Source organism: Astyanax mexicanus, chromosome 7 (genome assembly GCF_023375975.1).
Source record: "Astyanax mexicanus isolate ESR-SI-001 chromosome 7, AstMex3_surface, whole genome shotgun sequence".
Lineage (NCBI taxonomy): Eukaryota > Metazoa > Chordata > Actinopteri > Characiformes > Acestrorhamphidae > Astyanax > Astyanax mexicanus.
The window spans coordinates 22557031-22580184 of NC_064414.1; the positions used below are offsets into that span (position 1 = coordinate 22557031).

Sequence of the window (23154 nt, forward strand, 5' to 3'; positions counted from 1 at the left end):
ATTAACAGAGTGTAAGATGGCTAATAGAATATGCAGAAAAACAGATGGACTACAAGCTGTAATTATAGAACTACAAAGTGTCCTGTATGGTCAATGAAGTTTATACAGTTCTGGAAAAAAAAAACTTCCATTAAGAAATACTTTTAAAAATACAAAACAAAAATTCAGCTTTTTGTGAAACTGTCAATCAGATAGTTCATTAGCAAATCTTTGCAAATTCATTAGGATTCATAATATTTTAAATGTAATACTATCCTGAGCATGACAGACATTTTTGTGCTTTTTTTAAGCTCCCACATAAATAAAATGTATTACACTGAATAAAGATTGGGCAGAAGATATTAATTTGGGCAGAAGCTTCATTAAACTTCATTAGCCACGGGTTAATGTTCTTTTCAGTTAAGAGCATTCTTACACACAGGCATTTCATTCTAGTCTAAATCATGTGATAATTATATTCTAAGTGTTTTGTAACAGCCATCATCACATGAGCGATCAACTGTTGTTTAAAGCTATCAGCCCCCTGACCAAAACCAGCCTCTGTTCCTCCAAATATCCCCAGGCCTTTACAGGACGGCTTAAAACGGGGGAAGTACGACTTTTCTTACAAAACACAGCCTTGTTTATTCCTCCCACAGAACCACGCCTGAAACTCAAGACCTAGTGTAGAATTACTGAAGACATATGTACAATTACTAAAGAAACAATAGTAGTGGAATTACGTTTAAAATAAACAAACTGTACCACAACTATGATGGAAAATGTAATGTGATGTATAAAATGCTTTACAACTTCAGATATTTCATATAATTGAAGCTGTAAGTAGTAAAAAAACATTAAAATGTGCAAATAGCAAGTCTACCGCCATATTTTACGGATTTAAAGGCGCACCATAATATAAGGCACTCTATCAATAAATTATATCTATTTTCTGGTCTGTATTCTTAGATAATGCGCACAGGATTACAAGGCAAATTTTTTGTGACACTAGTAAGGAACAAGGGTGTCGCCATGTATCCCCAGCAACAGCGCTAGTCGCAGTTAGCAGCACTTAGTGCTAGTTAATTCCACCCGGCGGTGCTACACTGAGGAACCCTGAGTGTTCTGGTAATCCAAGGCACTATTAGTTTTTTTTACTGGCAATTTTTTGGGAAAATTAAATTATTTTAAATGCACCTTATAGTGTGATATATATGGTACAACTGAGAAATTTTTTAGAATGTGAAAAACGTGAGCCAGTGGTCAATTTTCTTGACAGAAAATGTGGTAAATATATAATACAGTAGATTACTAATTACTTATATCCAACAGCACCTTGACCACTCATTCCAAACTTTTGAATTGTACTCTGTACTGTGAATCACTTATATTATTACTGATAATTAAATAATCCTTCCCAGAAGAAATAAATACAACAAATACAACATTTCTGGATAATAATAACAGTTCAAAAACATCTTATTTTTAGATGCATACTGCTGCTAATGTGTATTTTTATTACCATTTATTGCTTTTATGTTACATTATATTTTATCTTTAATTGTTTATAACTATATTTTTCGCACTATAAAGGTGCATCGGACTCTAAGGCGAACTATCAATAAACATCTATTTTTATAGTGGCAGTGCTAGCTGGGGTTAGCAGCAGGCTACAGGCCGATAATTCTCACTCTCAATGGAGAAAGAGCTGGTGCTTAGCATGGTTAGCGGCTAATGCTAATACTGCGCCAGCCTCAAAGTATAAATAAGTATAAATAAAAAATATTTTCCGTCAAATTTATACTATAAATACTATTTAAAAATCATTAAGTAACATACATTACTAAACTTGAATAAAAAGTGAATAAATTACTAATCATTACAGACAGTCAGCCAACGCAATTTTATTACTTTCCTATTTAATTTAGCTGTGGTGCAACTGCCATAATAGGCAAGTGAGCAGGTCAGTGGTGTTATCCACTGCACTGTACAGATAAAATAATATTCTAACATTAATAAATTGATCTGTTGTAATTATTTGCCATAATTCAATGTCAACAATACAAAAAAAAAACAATAAATAACTGTTTGCTTTTGTGTCGTAGTTCTGTCCGTGGTAAAATCTCATGTAAACTGCTACTGTGTGTAAAAGCTATTTGTAGATGTATTACTGTACTGCTTTGCTTGCACTGACTGCAATCTCTACTATTTCACTGGAGCGATACTACGATCATATATCAGGGTTTGTGTCAAAGTTGTGTTTCGTTCCTTTAACCCTGTTACAGTGCTGGCACTCCTCTCTGCAATGTTTGGCAGAGTAGCAGTTTTGCCTACTCATAGAAGAGGCCCTCTCCAGTATCTAAAAGTAACCCGTGAGCTATTTGTCCCACTTTCTATTAATATAACACCATGAATAACATGCACACTTCGATAACATCAGAACTGAAGCTGGTTTGGCTGGTTATTAACCACACAATCCTTACTGTGAGCTGATTAAAGCTTAAAATTAATTAATAAATTTGATGTTGATGAGCTGGATAATTCTGTCAGTTATAAGTAGTGCTGGGCGATATGAATAAATTTATATATTTATATCATTTATTATATTATTATTATTATTATTATTGTTATTATTATTGATGAATATTACCTGCATTTTGTTATGCTTAAGTTCTAATTTAGACATACAGTTTTGGAAAAAAATAAGAGACCACTTAAAAATGATGAGTTTCTTTGATTTTACCAAATTGAAAACCTCTGTAATATAATCAAGCGGAAGATGGATGATCACAAGCCATCAAACCAAACTGAACTGCTTACATTTTTGCACCAGAAGTGGCATAAAGTTATCCAAAAGAAGTGTGTAAGACTAGTGGAGGAGAACATGTCAAGATGCATGAAAACTAATTAAAAAAAAGGTATATTTCACCAAATATTGACTCTTAAAACTTAATTAATATGAACTTGTTTTCTTTGTATTATTTCCCCTTTTCTGCAAACAAATGCTATAAATGACAATATTTTTATTTGGAATTTAGGAGAAATGTTGTCTGTAGTTTACATAATAAAACAAGAATGTTCATTTTACTCAAACATATATCTATAAATAGCACAATCAGAGAAACTGATTCAGAAACTGAAGTGGTCTCTTTATTTCCTCCAGAGCTGTATATTAAGAATGTGGTCAATGCTGAACATATAAGAAAGTGTAAATAAACAATCTGTATACAAATCTAAAATCATTCAATATCCAACATGCAAAACCAATAAAAATACGAAAATACAACAATAAAATTAGGGACGTATGAATAACCAAAAATATTCTGGCAAAAATAAAAAAAATATTGTGGCTGTTCAGCCAAAAAATGTAAAAGACAGATTATATTCTATATACTAAACAATTACTAATTTGTTTAAAGTCATAATGCAGTGTTCCCTCTAAAGTTTGCAAAGAACTGACCAGAAAATATTTTTTCTCCAAAAAAAAAAATTCATAACATACGTAAGATTTATATAAGTGCATAGAGGCATGTTTACTGTTTTTGAGAAAAAATACATTCTACAACAGCACTACTTTTACATTCACTAGTACTAAAGTTTGTGCACATAATACAAGCTCGGCATGTCTTTCTAAAAACAAGAGGTGAATTTGTGGATGTGATTGAAGGCCGGAACATTCTGCAGGGATTCAGTTTCCCAGCGGGAGCTCGCAGCTGTCAGAGGATTAACCTGTGTTGAAACACTGAACGTGTGGAGGCTGAACACAGATAGAGAAAGTGACAGCAGTCATTAGCTGACCTGCAGCATGAGCTCGCAGTCGTCTCGTCCCACAAAGATCATCTCGCGGGGCAACCGGTGGCGCGTGCCCCCACTGCTCACCAGGAACCAGGACGTGAGGCTCATCTCTGCTCTCTCTCCTCCAGCCTCCAAACCCTACGTCATCCTGAAGGAAAGGAACAGAGAGAGAAAATGTTAAAAACATAAATTTGATTAAAACAGGAAACAAAGTTGTATTTAAAACTTCTAGGTTATACACTGGCTTGAAATATGCCTTCATACCATGTGTTTTTAATGATTTAAAATGTACATTTATTGAAAAGTTGTGTGTATTATGAAAGTGAAAACATGCTTCAGACTAGAGTCTGCTTTTGCTATTTTATGACATCAAAACAAAAACACATCAAACAATGCAATTACACTGACACAAACGAAAACACGGAATTCAGCAGAATTCGGCATGCAGACATTTAGGGTGTGTTTGTGTCTTTAGTATCGTGAGGGCGCAATGTGATTTGGGCATGACGTGAAATAAACCAATCAGTGTGTCACTTGTAATTCTTTTTAATGAATGTGCGCTCTGACATTTGTGCATTCATATCTTAATAGCGCAGCAATTTTTGCATCTTAGCAGAGGACACTGATTTGCGTGTTTACACTGAATGTATGCCAGCAGCTCATTTAAGGGAACAGAAGTGTTATTTTATTCTTTATTCTGTCTATTCAGGAGATAAAAGTCGGATTTGTGCGTTACAGTGGGTACGTGTGTGTGTGTGTGTGTGTTTAATGAGCGGAGGTGTGGCGCATCTATGGGAATTGACTTTGAGGAATGAGTGTTGTCTAGGTTTATTTTAGTCAGTGAAATGAACCACCGCATACATCAGTGTAGATTTATTTCTAAACTCTGACACTTTTTTAACGGCACGGGTGCAAGGTGTGGAAAAAGGCTGTTGACGGGGTGAAAGGTAGCAAAGAGCATCGGGACGTGCCTTGTGCAGGGTGTATAATAGGCCCTAGGTCTTGCCACAAGAGATTGCTTCCCTTGTTGCCTCTCAGAGCTTACTTTTGGGTACCTCTTGGCGAGAGACTGTTAACTCTACGACACCCTATAAATACATTTTGACTTTAAGGGAGGAACTTTACTGAACTGAGACAAGCATAATGGTTGTTCTGACGAATTGCCCACTATCTAGGCCACCCATTGGCCAGTCACTGTTGCATTCATTGCAGAGGTATTGTGAATGTGAAACCTGAAGTGCCAGGTTCTGATGGGGTTTTTGACTTAAACTTGACACACTGCCCCAACTAATGGTGTACACAGCTGTTAATCCCTAGTAGTATAATGCCTTTGTCTCTCAGATGGCAAAACTTCCTTGACTTGCCTGGTCGCTTGATTTATTGCTAAACATTTCTCCATGTTTAACTGTATCTCGTCTTGTTCCCAGGCTAGAAGTGGCCCACTCGGCCTCCAATCAACTGTACATTTTCCCCAACAAACTTTCCTTTATCCTCACCCTCTAACACTGCTCCATATCCTCACTATGCACATTATTATACTGCATCGGTAAAGCACTGTCCTGTTTTTTTATTGTATCGACTTTTGTATTTATTGTATTTATTGTAGTGCTATAGTTTTATGTTGCACTATCGTTACTCTTGCACTTTATGTTGTCTATTGCTATTGTTGCCCCATGTTGCACCATGGTTCTGGAGGAACGTAATTTCACTACACTGTGCACCTGTATTCAGATCAGATGTAATGACAATAAAAGCCTCTTTAAAGCCTCGACTTGACTGTAATCATCATTACATTCATATTTATTAAGTCTCAATCAATTCCAGCAACTCTTTTATGGTGCCTTATGGTCACATAAAATAAAGTGTTTTCCAAAGGGGTGGACGATATGGACCTAAAATAATATCATGATATTTCTTGGTATTTTCTCGATAACGATACTCTTGGCGATATGACAAAACACTGAATTGAAAAATTATTGAAAAAAAAAATATATATATTTTTTTTAAAGAATACACTGCAGCACTGTGCTAAAAATGCACCTCAAATATTCAAATGATTCAAGTGATTCAAAGACTTTATTGTCATGTGCACAGTAAGAAACAAGTTTCCTCGTACAATTAAATTCTTTCTTTGTTTCTCTCCTCTCCAAGTATGCAGCATAAAAAGATAAAAGTAGAAAATATACAATAAAGAAAGAAATAAAGTAACTAAATATAAATATTAAATTGGTGTTTAATTTACATCCAGGATGGAAATATATACATTAAAACAGTAATGTTTTAGGGATATTATTTACAAGTAAGTACATGTTATCTACAGCAGGTAGGACTGAAGCAAAATAAATGATACTGGACAGATATCATCTGTCTCTAGTAGATATATAATGGGAAATGAGAACAGTGTGATTTTTTTTTTTTTGCTAAAAACAGTAAAAAAAAGTGGTACCCTTATATGATAATTAGGGGTGGGTGATATGGCACGATATTTCAGGATATAATATAGTTCATGATATTCAAAAATGTTGTCGATATTATTGCGTACAATATGATATGTCACCCCCCTAGTTCTCCGCTGATATGTATAACTAATAAGTATTAGTGTCTGATTGATCCAATGCATTGATTTAGGCAATATCAACAAGACAAAACAAATAATATAACAGCTCTATATGTATTCTATAAACAGGGGAAGGTGGGTCAAAATCTTTAATAAACAAAATTATTTTTCATGATATGAGCTCATTAAAACAGCTTAATTTAAACCTGGTAGTTTGGATTGGTATCTGAAAAGAAAAGGTAGCAATGTACAACTCCTGTACCGCAAAACAGCAAAAACTATACATGTTATTTTAGATTTTTTTTAAATGTATGTCTATATTCTCTTTAGTCTTTGATCAGAAATATGGAGATTCCAGCTCCCAGTCAGGAGTTGTCTGCTGTCCTACCAGAGAATCCTGTTTAAGTTTGAAAGTTCAGCGCGGCGGAGCAGGCGGGGCAGTCCGGCAGAGCCGTTAGACGGAGCTCAGATTTGCAACATTCCAATGTTTTCTGCAGCGGCAGCGACAGCAGAGCTGCTTCCTCCTCTTCTGCTCTGATCACTGCCAGATGCTGCAGGAAGTGATGTAGACTCCATGCTTACCGTCTGACTGGCCTGTTTTCTCTCTCTCTCTCTCTCTCTCTCCCTCTCTCTCTTTCTCTCAGGAAAGGAGGCCACACTCAGCTGCTCAAATCTACAGCTGTGAAAGTGAAAATAATTAAGACCAGCTTCCCGACCCTCAAGCTGAAAGCTGTCCAGCTACATGACCTAGGCGTTCATGCCAAAGCACTATTGTGAAATAGAAGATCATTTCTGTAAAGTCATCCACTTTTCGATATTTCTACAAAGACGTAACAAACTGGGGGTTAACCAAGGAGCAGAATAACAAAGCAACACAATATGCTGGAGTAAAACCTTCCCTCTGGCCATGGGCCAATCAAAATAACTGTCTCATTCCTCACTAGACGGACAAACACCTCAGCTCGCCCTGAGCAGGAGGGTTTTCAAGAAGAAGCAAACCTGACACAAGCTGACACAATCACACAGATACTTATTTTATTTTTTTTTTTAATGTTTTTTGGTATTTAGCCTTCAGCCAAATATTTTAGTTTGTTCGGTTTTAGTCAAAGTTCTTACATTTTTTCTTACTTCAAGTAAGGCTCAGCTTATCCCACCATATTTCAGGACACATGAAAATGTTTAAATAGCAAAATCACTGATGATTAGGGCTGGGCAATATGACTATTGTATGTACTGTAATCATTTGCTATTGTAATAAATAATATACATATGAAAGTGCACCATATATTTCGCACCATAAAGCGCACTGGATTATATGGCGCAATATCAATAAACGTCTGTTTTCAGGTCTCTTTTCATACAGAAAGCACACTGAATTATACAACACTAGTAAAAAACAGGGGTGTCGCCATGTTTTCCTTCTTATTCAGCAGGACCTGCTAAGCTAAGCTAAGTTAAGTAAATAAAACGTAATTCTTAAAAAACAAACTATTTTTTTTTAAAGTCAAACAAGCTCTGGATGTTAATCTACACAGATTTCTCCCCTGAAAACTGATTTAAACTCTTCCCTTTATTGACAGTAAGCTTAGATTTGCAGATTTCAACTTATGCTAATGCGGTTATCGGCTAATGCCGCCCAACAGTGCTACACTGAGGAACCCTGAATGTTCCAGTAAGCCAGGGTGATATTAACAAGTGGTTTGTCCCACATAGCTTGTTTTAACACGATAAACACGCAGACTGCAGTCTGATATACCTCCTGAGTATATCTGAGTGTGCGGTCAGCAGGTAATGCTAATACTGCTCCAGCAGTGCTACCTGGGATTAGCAGTAGGCTACAGGCAATAACACTTGCCTCTGAACGGCAAAAGGGCTAGCGTTTAGCACGGTTAGAGGCTAAGGGTGCAGGAGAAGCTAAACTGAAACTCCTGTACAACAGCTCCTTACAACCTGACTGGTAAAATTCATACGCAAGGTGCAACGGATTATAAGACGATTTTTGAAAAAAATTAAAAGTGCGCCTTATAGTGCAAAAAATATGGTAAGTACTCCTGCTAAATTGAATGAAGTATAGAATACTTAAACAAAAATCTTTGAATTTAAATATAAAGGTAGTATATATATATATATATATATATATTAAGAATCTGCTGCTACTAATGCATCTTGTCTGTATGTGATATTGTGGAAAATTAGGAAAATTTCTGTAAAAATCATGATACAATAGTATTTATTTTGCCATGTTCTATTTAAGACCCCCCTCTTTGTGAGCACTTATGGCACTGATAATATTGCTCTTACTATGTCCTGTTTTTGGTTTTCGCCACAGGTTCTTGCACAGTTTAGCAATTTTCTTTGCTCAGACTGTAAGTACTGTGTATCTCTAGCAACATAATTATTGTGTGGCTCATTTCTTATAGTATCGGAGCTCCAAGTGTTTAGAATTTGGGATCTATTGATACTATCCTATCATCTTTGGATAATGTAAGTGAGTGACTAACAACTTTGGCTTTGGATAAAAACGTCTGGTTTACAATAAATGTAATGTAAATGTAAGAAGCGGTGTAAACAAACTGTGTATGAAACAAGGCTGCTCTCCAGAAATTACCCTGAGGCTGCATATCTATCTCTTACCCACCATCTGAGATCCTTAGTTAGGACAGCGCTCCCTACCCCTCCCCTCCCCCACTCTCTCTGTCTGTCACACACACACACACAGACCCCACTCAAAAAACTCCTTTTCATACTGACTACAATGCAGCACTCAGAGGAAGCCATGAACGATTAACATTTGGTGAGATTATACCCGCCGCTCTTAATGGGCTATTGCTATGACAACATCTTCCCCCATACTGAGGGAGAATTTGATTTATGAGCCTCACGTTTGTGCAGAACACGAACCCAGATTATGCGAGAGTGAGACTCAATGAGAAAGTGTAAGTGATACACCCCCCCTCGACTGATCCACTACCCATCTTTAGCATTTCATCCACATACTTCATTCAACTAAACTCATCAAATGACAGTAAAAACATTGCACTAAAATGTATATCAATCACCAAATTTGGGGTCATGCAAGGCTAAAATAGCTAACAAGTAGGGATGCACGTTATATCGGAATTATATTGGTATCAGCTGATAATCTTTTTTTTTTAATCATATGGCCAATATTTCAAACCGAAACTTGCTGAAGTACTTTACACACTACTACAGTTGACTGACACTGGAAACGGTACTGTATTTTTCGCACTATATTGCACACTTAAAATCCTTTAATTTTCCCAAAAATCATCAGTGCACCTTATGTATGAATTCTACCATTCAGGTTATAAGGAGCACTAAAACCATTCCAGTGAAGTGCAGCATTATAAATTAGTATCAGTGAAGTTTCTCCGGCACAGAAGCTGGAGCAGAATTAGCATTAGCTGCTAAATGCAGCGCTAGCTCTTTCGCCGTCCAGAGGCGAGTATATCGGATTATAGCCTGCATTTACCATGCTAAAACAAGATACGTGAGCTGAAACGCTAGCTGATAGCGAATAGTGTTACCGGAACACTCAGGGTTCCTCAGAAAGAGGTTTGACTTCGAAAAATATTTTTTCAAGGATTAAAGTCTGTTGAAGGGCTCAACAATTAGCACCGCCTTCAAAATCATTACAGTGTTAGGTAGAAGATACACATACTGTAAAAACCAGGCATGCACTGATACCACATTTTCCTTTTTTAATTCCGTTACAGATGCCAGAATCTAAAGTGTCTGCTGATACTAAGTACTAGTACAAATTCTAACTACTATTTTTAAAAATTAAACTTTCACAAAAAAAAACAAAAAAAACTCCCAAAGTGCAAGTAGGGAAGCATAATAATCTGTCACGGCAGACAGACAAAAATACAGAAAACTACATTTTTAGCCACACCACACAAAATAGTATCTCTGGTCTTAAATTGTAGATGATAAAAAATGCCCGCTTTCAAAAACAGTAGTCACTGACAACAGAATACCTTTCTCTAAATGGTTTAAATAAATTAATTAATTAAACCCACTAGCTCACTCTGTAATGTTTTACTTTTTATGATGTAAATTAGAGAACTTGCCATTAAAGCAACTATTTGTTGCATTTACACTTGAACTACGCATTACACTAGCCCACACTTAACAAACCAATTGAAAGCAGTATAGTTTCCATGATTTGGAATGATGATCAAGTACTATAATAAGCTTTTTAATTTTTTTACAATACCACACAATTAGAGATGCACCGATGTGGGAATTCTGGGCCGATGCCAATATCTGATATTGAACACGTCAATGTCTATGCCGATATACAGTACATATTTAAAACTTATAGAAAGACTAGACACCTCGCTATAACTTTAGAAAAAAAAAACATTTATTTTATATTTAATTAACATTTATTTGCCTTACATTTTAGCTTTTAACCAACTGTATGCAAACAATAAAATAAAAGGTGTCTGAAAAATTAGTTTTCACATTTTTTTGGTCAGTGTCTGCCAATTGTAGAAGTTTGGCCAGCTTCAATTGGTCCTTTTCAGACATTCAATAAATAAATCAGCAAATATTGGTTTAAAATATCGACCAAATTTAAAAAAAGCAATTATCATCCGATACCGATATATTATTGTGCTCCCCTCCACACAACATGTATGATTAAACATACAGTGCTAATGATCACTTAGAGACGACATGAATTAAGTTGGTTATCTTGTAAGAAGGCTGCATGTCAGGATCTAGGATATCTGTACAGATGATTCTCTTACTCAATGTGTTGGATGTGAAGGGAGTAAAAACATGAGAGACCCTGACAAGGCCAAAGCATCACTAAAACAGAAAAGCTTAAGGCGATGAAGGACATGAAGGATCTGCTGTTAACATCTTGGTGCCAGACACTATAAGACACCTTCAGAGGTCTTAAATAAATGTGACGTCAGATTTAACCCCTTGTGCTCTACGACTTAAGTCATGTAAAGCAAGTAGTAGCTATAATATCCAATTTTGTTACAAGCTTTTGCAATGACACTACATTCATTTCTGTTCAGAGTTGCAGAAAAGTTTCCTCCAAGATATTGAACTTCTGATGGGAGATTTGGATCACTGCGCAAAGTTATCTCCAGCACATTCCTGAGATTCTCAATGGGTTCAGGTCTGGACTCTGTGGTGGCCAATGCATGTGTAAAAATGATGTCTCAGGCTCCTTGAACCCTGCACTCATTCACAATCTGAGACAGATTATTACTCCTATTGTCGTCTTGGAATATGGTGGGTTAGTATTTTCAGGAAGTCGTAACGATGCTGAACCTAGCCCTGACCAACTGCATCAATGTGACCTGCTTTCATTGCTCCAGAGTCCACTTTATGCTCCCTGGCATATTGAAGCTGTTTTTGCCAGTTTGCCTCACTGATAAATGGTTTTCTTAAGGCTACACAGCTGTTTAGTACCAATCCCTTGAGTTCCTTTGATAGTTGTGCAGGTTGAAATGCTCTTACTTTCACTATTAAACATATCTTCATTTTCTACGATTTGATTTCACCAAAAGTTTCATTCAAGATTTTCATCTGACCACGATCCTCCTTCAAACATGATGTTCTCCACTGTCCTTTCACTTTTTATTAATGTGTTGGACAGTTCTTAACCCAATTTTTAGTTAGAAAAAAATGGTAATATTGGGTGCCCACATTAAGACATTAATTTACATTGATAAACAGCTCATTCCCTTGTCATATTTATAGCATTTGACTATCCCAAACACGATTCAAACATTAGTGTAAATGCATTCTTTGCAAGATTCCAAAGCATATTGTCTACTAAAGTCAGTGGCTTCAGCACAGTGTTTCAAATACGCCCAGAAACTCAACTTTGTTCAACAGAAATCTGAATAAAGTACAGTGGCTTTGAGGAATAGGGGGTTTGGCAGGACATGGCTGCTGAGATGCCTTAGCTAGACGGCTGAATTTTCTTCTTTCTAGAGCCTCGGCTTTCACTGCATAACCACAAGAAAGTCATTAAAGTCGGCACCCACCCGCACAACTCGGGAATAAGCACAACGTGGCAGAGAAGCCTTGGTGCAGTGCCCAGCCGTACCCAGTGCCTCTTTTTCTCTTTTCATTGAATATGAAAGAGTTTAGACCACTAGGGAACTGTACGGAGGAACTAGATGAGGGTATAACCTCTTCTCTGACACACAGGTTGTCCTGACATGACTCCTCTGTCATCTACACCACCACCAGCTCTGTGCCTTTGTTATCTCTGAGGATGTCTGCACGAGACTAGATGCTGTGGAAGGATGTATTAAAGCCTCATTTGGAAGAATTAAAGAAAGCATGTGAACATGAAGACCTTATCCCTGAGCTTAAGCCACAACTGGAGAGTCTTATGTCTTGATGGAGTTCCTCTCTTGATGCCAAAAGAAGCACAAAAAGTTTGTCTGTATTTTTTTTTTTCTTGTTGGCTGTGCCATCTCCATCCTGCTGCTTTCCCTGCCAGTGGAGGAACATGCTTTTTCAGTGGGTGAAAGGGTGATTTCTCCATGCTGGCTCTGAGTGCATCCTCCCCCTCGCAGGGCCTGAAGAGTTGGATTGTTTTAGGATGACTGCATGTACTTTGTGGGGGAACAGGAAGTGTGGCTAAGACTTCCTCCCATCTGCCTCGACTCATCCTTCCATCTCGAGCCACGTTTCACAGGAACCAAGCACTGACTCACCTACTCTACAAACAGATATATCTCCAAAAATCTAGTTCTGATTAGGTCCATATTACTGTCATATTACTGCTTATAATTACCTTACTAACCCACTGAAGTTGAAAGTTGAGGACTACACTCAGCAACAAATGTAAAACACCAGTAAGCATCTGCTGATAAAGTATGTCATGTGGTTTAATTAACATAAAAGCTTATCATAGAGCTGCAATGACTTGACAGTATTATTTGGTGCACCACAATTAATAATCAAATATATTTCATGTGTACTACATTACAGCACACAGATTGCAGGCCCTGTTTAAATTCCTCAGTGCACCACAATGCACCACATCGTGGAGTACTACATTCAATTTTATTGGTGATAAATAAGAAATCTGGTGTAAAATGGAATTGGGGTGTAGTGAAACCTGATAATGAGTACAAACCTTTGTTGAATAGCCCACTTCCTTTTGCCCCCAACATTCTGAAATACAGAGCTTACAATGCTATCAATAGGGTCATAGCATTGCCCATGAAAAGAAATCGCTGGTGTTTTATTCTTCAATTAGTTCTCCAGGCTCCACCATTTTGAAATTAAGTCAACAAACGAAAACAAATGAATAGGTAGGAAAGGGAAAAAAATAGCAAAATTAATTTTGTGGTAATGGATGATAAAATAGATACATTTTAAAAACTGCTAAAATGTATGCGGTTTGGAGCTACTGGTATAAAAATAGCAACTTCTCTGCACGTGCAGCCCTATGCCTGTTGGGAGCTTCGGCTAAAAGCACTGTATTTTGGAATGCTGGGGGCAAATGGGGGTGGGCTATTCAACAAAAATTTGTACTCATGATCAAGTATTATGTAACTACACCCCAAAACTATTTCACACCAGAGTTCTCCTTTAAGGCCATAGAAACCCACAAAATGTAATGTGTGACTTGAAATTTCCACAACAAACAAATGCTAAAGGTAAAGCCGTCCACACAATGAAAGTGTGTGGCACAGATCGTCTAGAGCCCTCAGAAAATTTGAAACCATTATTCTGCAGATACACACACATTGGTGCTGAAAATTCCAATATATGGAAAAAATCCCGTAATTAAAAGAAGATTTTCACTGGGAGGACACTGATTTAGCTTGTTACTCTGACACACTGTGTTTCGTAAGTTTTCTTTAAGTTTTCTTTAAGATTTCTTAAAGTTGCTCTTACTATAACCAGTAGTGACATGTATGGCATTCTGGATTTACTCTCTTTTAGATCAACTCTTCTCACTCTCTATATATACTTACTGTCAATAGAACATAACGGTAATAATAGCTGCGGGTATGTGTTTCCTACAGCAGGTTCCTCGTATTTGAATGTGCTCCTCTCCAGAGAACTGTAGCCAGATGATGCAACAGCTGTACATGTCCACCCCTCTGCCCCATGACCTCACACCATACTCCACGATTACTCCCACTACTGCAGCCAAACCCAGCTAACCTCCCAGTAAACACACTTCCTGAAGAGATCAGATTCTGAAAGAGGGAAGTTTAACAAGTTATAGTTCCTCAGTTCTCTGTAACTTCCTAACCCGACTTAAAAAATGAGAGAGTTAAGATGAGAGATTGGAAAATGCCTGAAAATACTGATTAAAAAAATATTATGTGGATTTAGTTTTCATGTCCAAACAACAGACAAGTACAAACAACAACAAAAGACTGAAGGTTAATCAAGATCCCAGAAGAGAGAACAACACCAAGAACTATCACAATTATACACTTCTACACTACAATTCTACACAGTTAAAAATAAAAAGTAAAAATACTGTCTGAAGGCTGATAGCTGATTGTCTTAACATGACCGAATTCAATGTTTTTGATAAAATGTAATTAATGTCTCTCTAAAAAAAGTCTATTTTTCTACTCTTTTTCACACCAAAGATTTCATAAATGTATCTTTTAAATGTAAAAACATTAGAATTACACTTTATATAAAAAGAAAGGCAAACAATCAAATAAATTTGGGTTGTCCTGATTTGATCCAGTAAATCAGGATCAGGCCTAAGTCAGGGATACTTAAATGGATTGGTATTAGGGCTGCACAATATTGAAAAAAGTTTTTCTGGGATTAAAAGTGTGAATTCAGCTGTAACTTGGAATATCGCAAAACAGTGATGGATAGAGGTGCACAGCTTCCGACATGTGTTTACAAGCACGTGCCTAACCGTGTGGATGGAGGCTTGCGGTTACCTCATGTTTACTCAAGTTCAACTGGTTCATCTGGCTGCTAATCAATATTAGATGATAGTGAGAATTATTGAAATGATCAGATAACAGGCAAAAAAATAATGACAATAATAAAACACTATGGTGGACAAATATCACACTGTAATTGTTTAAGAATAAACTACTGCAACAAATGTATATTATTATTATATGTTTTATTTGGCAATATTATTGCAAACAATACACACCTAATTAAGATTTTTTACCAAATTGTAAGTGAATTATCTAACCTGAATCTATGATATAAACTATGAATAATAATGCACGCCATATATCCAGCATTAAAGTAAAACAAATTATAGTGGACTGATAGAATCTGTCTCTGTTAGATATTTAATGTGAAAAAAGAACAGTGTACATTTTACTTTTGCTACAAACAGCAAAAAAAGTTATACACTAAATGTTTACCCTTCTTTGGTATTTTTATGATAACGATATTGTACAATTTTGGTGATATCACTGAGTATGATACGATATTGCACACCCCTACTGAACAATCATGACCTCTTGAATGACAGTGTTAATTTAACAGTGTTAATTTTTTCCTGCATCACTTTAACAAAGGCAAGGCAAAGTCAATGATCTTCAATACTGCTGTCGGTACCTCTTACAGTCCGTTGAGAGCTCAAATCTCAGAGGCCTGACAATGTGCTAAACTACATTTCTTTGTTTTTTTGCACTCTTTCGCAGTCTTTTCAGCAGACTGAGCACCTAGTCTTGCTTTTCTTGCACTCCAAGTCTCTGTGCACCTTTAATGCTCTTCCAGAAATTAGCTTAAAGTAAATGGGCCTCGGAGTGGCTTTGCTTCCAGCAGCTCTGCTCAGCTCTGATTATGATTACCGCCCTGTCCGGTCACCACACAATCATTATTCTATTTTAGAAGCATCTTTATATCCTAATGCAGGAGGAGAGGCTGATCCGATCGATAAGCAGGAGTCTAACTAAAAGGCTGCAAGCCAGATAAAAACCAGGAGCTGAACTCGACGACTCCTGCTTTCAGCCTGAGCTCAGACGATTCAAACTGACATGTACACTAGTATGGCCTAGATTCAGGGACAACGCCTATGAAAAATATAGTGAGGTGCCACTCACTTTACTTCATGCACCGTGGCCACACTACACACCGGCCATGAATGAAGTCATGCTATTTCTACAGTTTAGACACAAAATCAAGTGGACATCTAAGTCTAATGACTAGACTAAACTGTGATCTTCAGTGACTGTTGTTATATAATGTCCAGTACTAAAAATTACAGCCAACCAAGTACAAAAATTACACTTATAGCACTCAAAGGAAGTGTCAGATTTTAACTCTATTTGGAAAAAAGATAAAAGTTACTAAGAACAATAAATGATTCATAATTTAGACTGATATAAACAATATTAATTGAGCTTATTAACACAACATGTAAAATGTCCCAATATGGAGTTCTAGAAGAACCTAATGGTGTCCAATTCAGTAATATTTTAATGCATCGGATATCGGGTATTTATTATCCAAATCCTGTGTTTTCACCATTCTAGGTGCCCCTAACAGAGATTATTTACCACCCAGAGTAGAGGAGAGAGAGAGAGTTCTTAGAAGAAACTTTTTATAGTCTGCAGTTTGAATTTCTTTCACAGTGTCCTAAATGTAATAAATGATTCAAAATTTAATATGATATGAGCAATATTTATTGAGCTTATTAACACAACATGTAAGCTGATATGTCTGCAGATTTTGTAGATAGGGGTTTAAAAGTGAGCTTTAGTGCATCAAATAGCCCATTTTCAATCAGGGATATGTCTGGGGATAAAGCTGGTCATGGCATAGAATCTGTGTTTCCAAGGCAAGCTATTAAGATGGCAGCAGCAGTATGTGGACGAGCATTGTCCTGTTGGAATAGTGCACTACAGTGTGTGTTCAGAAACGGTCGGGCCACTGGTTGCAGGACCTTATTAATGTAATGTTTTGTTGGAAGAATTCTGAGGGCCCTGACATTTCAAATGAACCACTCGTTATCATGTTTCACTATCCTTTAAAGGTCTTATTCTATCGTTTTTTCATTCATCTGATTTGCCAACAGCACTGCGAGTCAATGTAAAATGTGAAATCACCTGGAGATCCTATGTAAACCTATGTAAGAAGGTAAAAATCAACCCCAGGGTTTTGTTGGCTGATCCGCAGCAGAGCCGCCCAGGCAGTTGGAACTAAACCCCTGGGTGGACTTTTAACTTTTAACTAGTGTAAACAAAGCTGTTTTAAACATACACATATACCTATCTCAATTGTATTTCACTGGTGGTGTTCCATAAACACATTCTAACCATTTGTCCTTTAGCTCTAAATTACTGAACAAAGTTTATAACACGGATTAGTTATTTGCACAAACAACACAGGAACGAACTGCCATGTTGTTCCTATCATTGTTAGCGCCTATCTGACGAGACTGCGTCGCTGTGTGGCTTTAGCTCTGCCTGTGGGCGGTCGCGATACAAGGTGGGCGAGGTCATGAATACGAATTCACGGGTTTAGGTAGACACTGTGCTTTTCCTAATTGACTCGTTTTTTTCCTGAATATTTTCTTTTACTAGCTACTGCATGCAATTGACGTTGAAGAACAGTTTTATGTGCAGCATAAATATACAACTGTAAAACAAGAGACCTACTGTATTACACAAAAAAAAAAACAAGAAAAAGTGAATTTTAGCAGAAGGAATCTCAGTATCTGGTGATTCCCAAGAGTTCCAGATTTTAGTTATTCAGTTAAATATTATTTTTATATTCACAATTATGTTAGTTTGTCCAAATACCTCTAAACCTTTAGCAATGGACAAACTAGGAAAAATTACACAGCAATACACTGTTCAAATATGATGGCCCATACCACAGCTAAAGCAGTTTTATTTAAATGCACATAAATAATGCAGTTTTTCTATTCTTTAATCTTTCATCCATATGGGCTGCTGGGGAAATTGGGTGGCACTACAGAACAATGACTGACCTGTGGTCAAGGATTTCTTTCTTTTGTTAGCTGTGAGTGTGCACACTGAGAGGAGAGGCCTGAAAGACTGCTTTAAAAAAAATGCACGCACACCAAAATGGAACACTGCTATGGTCTGCTGAATCCCCCCCAGCCTTGACTTATAGTACTCTTTCAATAAACATAAAAAATAACAATAAACCTAACAAATACCTTCCATATCTGACTGAATATGGCATAATTTGATCCAATAGAGTCATATCCATGGTGTGCTATACAATGTAAATGTGAACACATAATTGACAAACGATATTACAGGTTTGTTTTGTTTTTTCACACTTCAGGGTTGACAAATCACCAAATCTAACCGTGACTGAATGATAATATTGTGAACAAGAAAAGATAAAAATATTCTGAACAATGTTGTGAAACAAAGCCCATATTTATGTCTCACAGATAATCAAATCAAGACGGTTCCAGTCCAGCGAAACAAGCTGAGAAAGCACATTTGGAGCTGATGCAAAAATACCATATGGCTGTAAAAACAGCACAGCATATTCACATCTTCATTAATCCAAACACAGCAGATACAACACTACATCTTACTGCTCAGAACAAAGCTGCTCACAACCACAACACTGCGCATATGTAATGAATCACACAATGCCTGAAGACACATGAGTGGAAATGAAGTCTAAATGTGTGTCTACAGCCAGAGGACTGTGAGCACAGCAGCAATTCTCTGCTGCTTTTAGGGGTGAAATAAAAGTCATGACTAGAATATCTTCCCAGTATATCATTACATTACAACATCAGATGATATTAAAGCTGATTCTAATATTGTTTAAAATGTGCCATGCCAGTAGTCCATGAACTCACGGCCCTTAATTGCTAGCACTGTGTAAGCATAAACATAAAGCTAATTTGATAAAAAAAATATATATAATTGGAAGCACTTACATAAACTAATGTATTAATAAACTAATTATTATTTACACTGGTTAAGACATTATTAATCATTACATTTTAAACAATATTTCAATTCATCATCAAGTACAGAATTCTTAAGCATTAAAATTCAATAATGTTCAATAATGTTTAAACTAGTATTTGTTGTTTGTGACCCTAATTGTAAAGTATTACCAAATAATTACTAAATACATTGATTACAATATGTTATTTCACAACAAAAAAACTAAAATGTCACCATTATTTAAAAAAGCTCAAAACATTCTAAGCTAATATTATGGTATGTCAATAGCACAGGACACTAATATTCTTGATCATTTGTTTAGCAGTAGTTTTTATTAGTTTTTTTTCTCATTTGAGAGGTATACTAATAAAGATATACAGCTATGGATTAATTTTGCTAAATTGAAAACCTCTGGAATATAATCAAGAGAAAGATTGGTAATCACAAGCCACCAAACCAAGCTAAACTGCTTGAATTTGTGCACCAGGAGTGGCATAAAGTTATCCAAAAGCAGTATGTAAGACTGGTGGAGGAAAACATGCCAAGATGCATTAAAACTGTGATTAAAAAACAGGGTTATTCCATCAACCTGAAGCTGAGTTTCAGTCCAAGCCACCCTGTCTGACAGTCGCGAGGCCTGTGATGCTGCCATCATGAAAGAGCTTCACAGTGTTTTTCAGAATCGACAAAAGAGACGTCTGTCTGATACTGAACACTGCAGACACACCCTGCAGCACTAAATCATCAACTAAACTAAACAACAGAGACTAATAATGGAGCACAAGTGAAGAACAGCACTCGTTAAGTGGACTGTACTTATAGCCAGTGGGCAAAGACAAGCCAGACTGACCTTCATCTGACCCAAAAATGTGGTCAAATGAGGTGAATAGATTAGGAATGCAGTGTCTGTGGAATGAAAATGAAAAAAGATTTTAATGACCTTTTTTATGTAATCTTTATCTAATTCTTATTTACTATAAGAAATGTGCACCATTGCTCTGTGCACCCCTAAAGAAGAGTAAAACACTAAGAACTGGTACTGCAAGATATTGAACAAAAATGGAACTGTGATATTATGTTGTTCTGCGAACAACTAAAAACCTTTTTACCAGATTTCACTAAAAGTAGGGATGAGAATATTTGGCAACCAGAAATACTCTGTCAAAAATGACAGCAGGTTATTTTTTACACTCTTCTTGCGTAAACTAAATTAAATAAAGTAAGTTTCAGTTACATGCCAAACTTTGAATCTACAAAGATTTTCTGCTGAAAGTTTTCTGCTAATTTATCCTTAGCATCTGTTTACTTACCAAAAGACTACGTGTACAGTCTAGATAGGTAGATAGCTAGCTAGCTAAACGTATGTTTAAATAGCTGCTGCTGAAATTATTATATGATTAGAATAGCAGAACTGTCGATCTTAGAATATCTGTTATAGCTTTGTTGGTTGATCAGCTTTGATATTAGACATAAATGTTGAATTTTTACATTGTACTTTTGTAATAACAAAAACCTCTGGAATATAATCAAGTGTAAGATGGATGATCACAAGCATCAGAAGTGGCATAAAGATATCCAAAAGCAGTGTGTAAGACTGGTGGAGGGGAACATGCCAAGATAAATGAAAACTGTGATTAAAAACCAGGGTTATTTCACCATATAATGATTTCTGAACTATTTATGAATATGAACTTGTTTTCTTTGCATTATTATTATTATTATTATTATTATTATTATTATTATTATTTTCTGCAAATTAAAGCTCTAAATGACAATATTTTTATTTGGAATTTGGGAGAAACGTTGTCCGTAGTTCATAGAATGAAACAACAATGCATATTTTACTCAAACATATACCTATAAATAGCTAAATCAGAGAAACTGATTCAGAAACTGAAGTGGTCTCTTAATTTTATTCCAGAGCCGTATTTTGTGCAGCCCTACTCAGAAGTGCTTATGAGAAGCTGCAAGAGGCTGCCTAAAAAGAGTAATCAAAATTAGGGAGAATGTTCAGTGTATCAGTAGTTTCACATTAGTTTGAGAATGTTTAAAAAATGCATTCAGTCACTCGCTCACAGATGCGCCTCAGAGAATTTCAACAAGGTGTATTTGATGAATAGAATTTTATGCATTCAACATTTTGATTGATGGGTTTTGTGACATTGTGAGACTACTGTCAGAGTCTTGGACAAGATAAAGACTGTCTAGACTGTATAACCTTCAGTTTCTTTTCTTTATTAGAAACAGTAATTTCTGTCAGCATCAATGCTTTACTCTAAGCTTTCCAATAAAGATGTCATAAAGATGTTGTAGCCTGAACGTTTTTATAGGATCTTTTTGAATTCAGAATAATTCACTACAGTTCCTCTCTGTGTATTATTCAGCATGAAATTTCTGCTTTATAACAGGAAATGCATGGATGGAGGCACAGCACATGACTCCTCACAGGAAGTTGCACTGCATCATAAAGAACAAATCACATTGAGCCAGTAGTCTGGGAGCACATGTGCTGCCTCGTAAATCCTGAAGCTTCATTCATAATGCTTCTGCTCTAGATTTCCCTTTCACTTTTACTCCTTTTCTTCCAAACATTGTTGAATTTTGAGCTTTTTGATCACATCAACTCTCCACATTGTAAAATGTATGCCCATGCCCATCGTTTTAGGGTGTAATAATTTACAAGATCCAACTCTGATAGGGTACTACATGGTGGTGTCTAAATTTTATATATTTTTTGTACAACACAAATATACTGTCAATGTCACGGATTAAAAATATTATAAATTATATTATTTTAAAAAAATTAATTCCTTTTTGGTTCATTACTTTTGGTTCTTTCTTTAATCTGGATGCAAAATATTTATGCTAAAGTTAACACACACTAACTAAGACAAAGCGGAGGTACAATACAGTAAGATGCAATTTACATCTGGATACTTCATGCATCTTAAGTATCAAGATTATATCTGAATTTATCATGCCACATAAAAAAATACAGCTGTGAACTCATGCTAGACTAATTTAAAACAGACACGTATTTGATCACTCAAACACTTCAGGAGGTGATTTAAGACTCTGTTTATATCTGGACAATTCAAACCAAGCCACATAAAAGTCCCATAAAAACTAAAGTGTAAACGTGGTCTAAGATATCATGTTTCACTTTTAAATAAGTCATTGTATTGTAACATCCCTAACTAGTATACAGCAAAGGAAAGTTCACAACACTTAAGGCCAGTTTAAACTTTTGAGTTGATCCTATGCCTTATGCTGTGAACAACACATTGACTTGATGTGTATAAAGCAGCTTTAACTAACACTGATTAAACTACATTACTATATAATGGAGTTTACACCTACAGGAATGACGCTCTCCAGGAGGAGGTATGGAGGCCACTGTGTTACAGTTTACGAGGCCTAATTCAGTGCAATAAGCACTGTAGATAAATTTATGTGTGTATACCATATATCATAGTCTGGCTTATGAAATAGTAGAAGGAAAATCAATCTGTACAATCTGTACACACCAGAGGAAACATCTCAGCTAATAGCAACAACACCCAAACCAGATGTGGATGGAGAGAGCGTGGACGCACCCACAGTCAATTATTTTTGCATTACTCTGTCTCTGTCGGTGTCTGACATCACTTCTACCCTTGGATGAAACTCATGATGTTAAAACAACAAACAGCACAGAGTTTCCCAAAAGCATTTAAGCACAATGATGACTCGTAAATAGTTAAGCGAGCATCAGACTGAATACTCTCTTTACCAGTTAAGTAAAGTAAAGATTTTAACGTTAAGAATGCTTTTGGGAAACTGGGCCAGAGCAGTATTCTATCTGATGGCCACATAAATTAATCTGACATACCTGATTTGATTTTATCCTAACCTTTGGGCTTCCAGCAATTGCATGGT

At 36.2% G+C, this 23154-nt stretch overlaps 1 protein-coding gene and 1 long non-coding RNA gene across 8 annotated transcripts in view; one reads left to right on the forward strand and one right to left on the reverse strand.

The window, feature by feature from the left end:
- The window catches only part of cep170aa (centrosomal protein 170Aa), an 86185-nt gene that overhangs the window by 59505 nt on the left and 3526 nt on the right, over positions 1-23154 (reverse strand). For all 7 annotated transcript variants that reach the window (XM_049481361.1, XM_049481357.1, XM_049481356.1 and 4 more), the window contains exon 2: positions 3778-3922. In XM_049481361.1, the coding sequence (XP_049337318.1) occupies positions 3778-3882 (105 nt within the window). In that variant the 5' untranslated portion in view covers positions 3883-3922. The remainder of the gene's footprint in view (positions 1-3777; positions 3923-23154) is intronic.
- On the forward strand, positions 11180-13258 carry LOC111196016 (uncharacterized). Its single transcript, XR_002651958.2, has 2 exons — positions 11180-11492; positions 12536-13258. It is a non-coding gene; the product is annotated as an uncharacterized LOC111196016 (long non-coding RNA).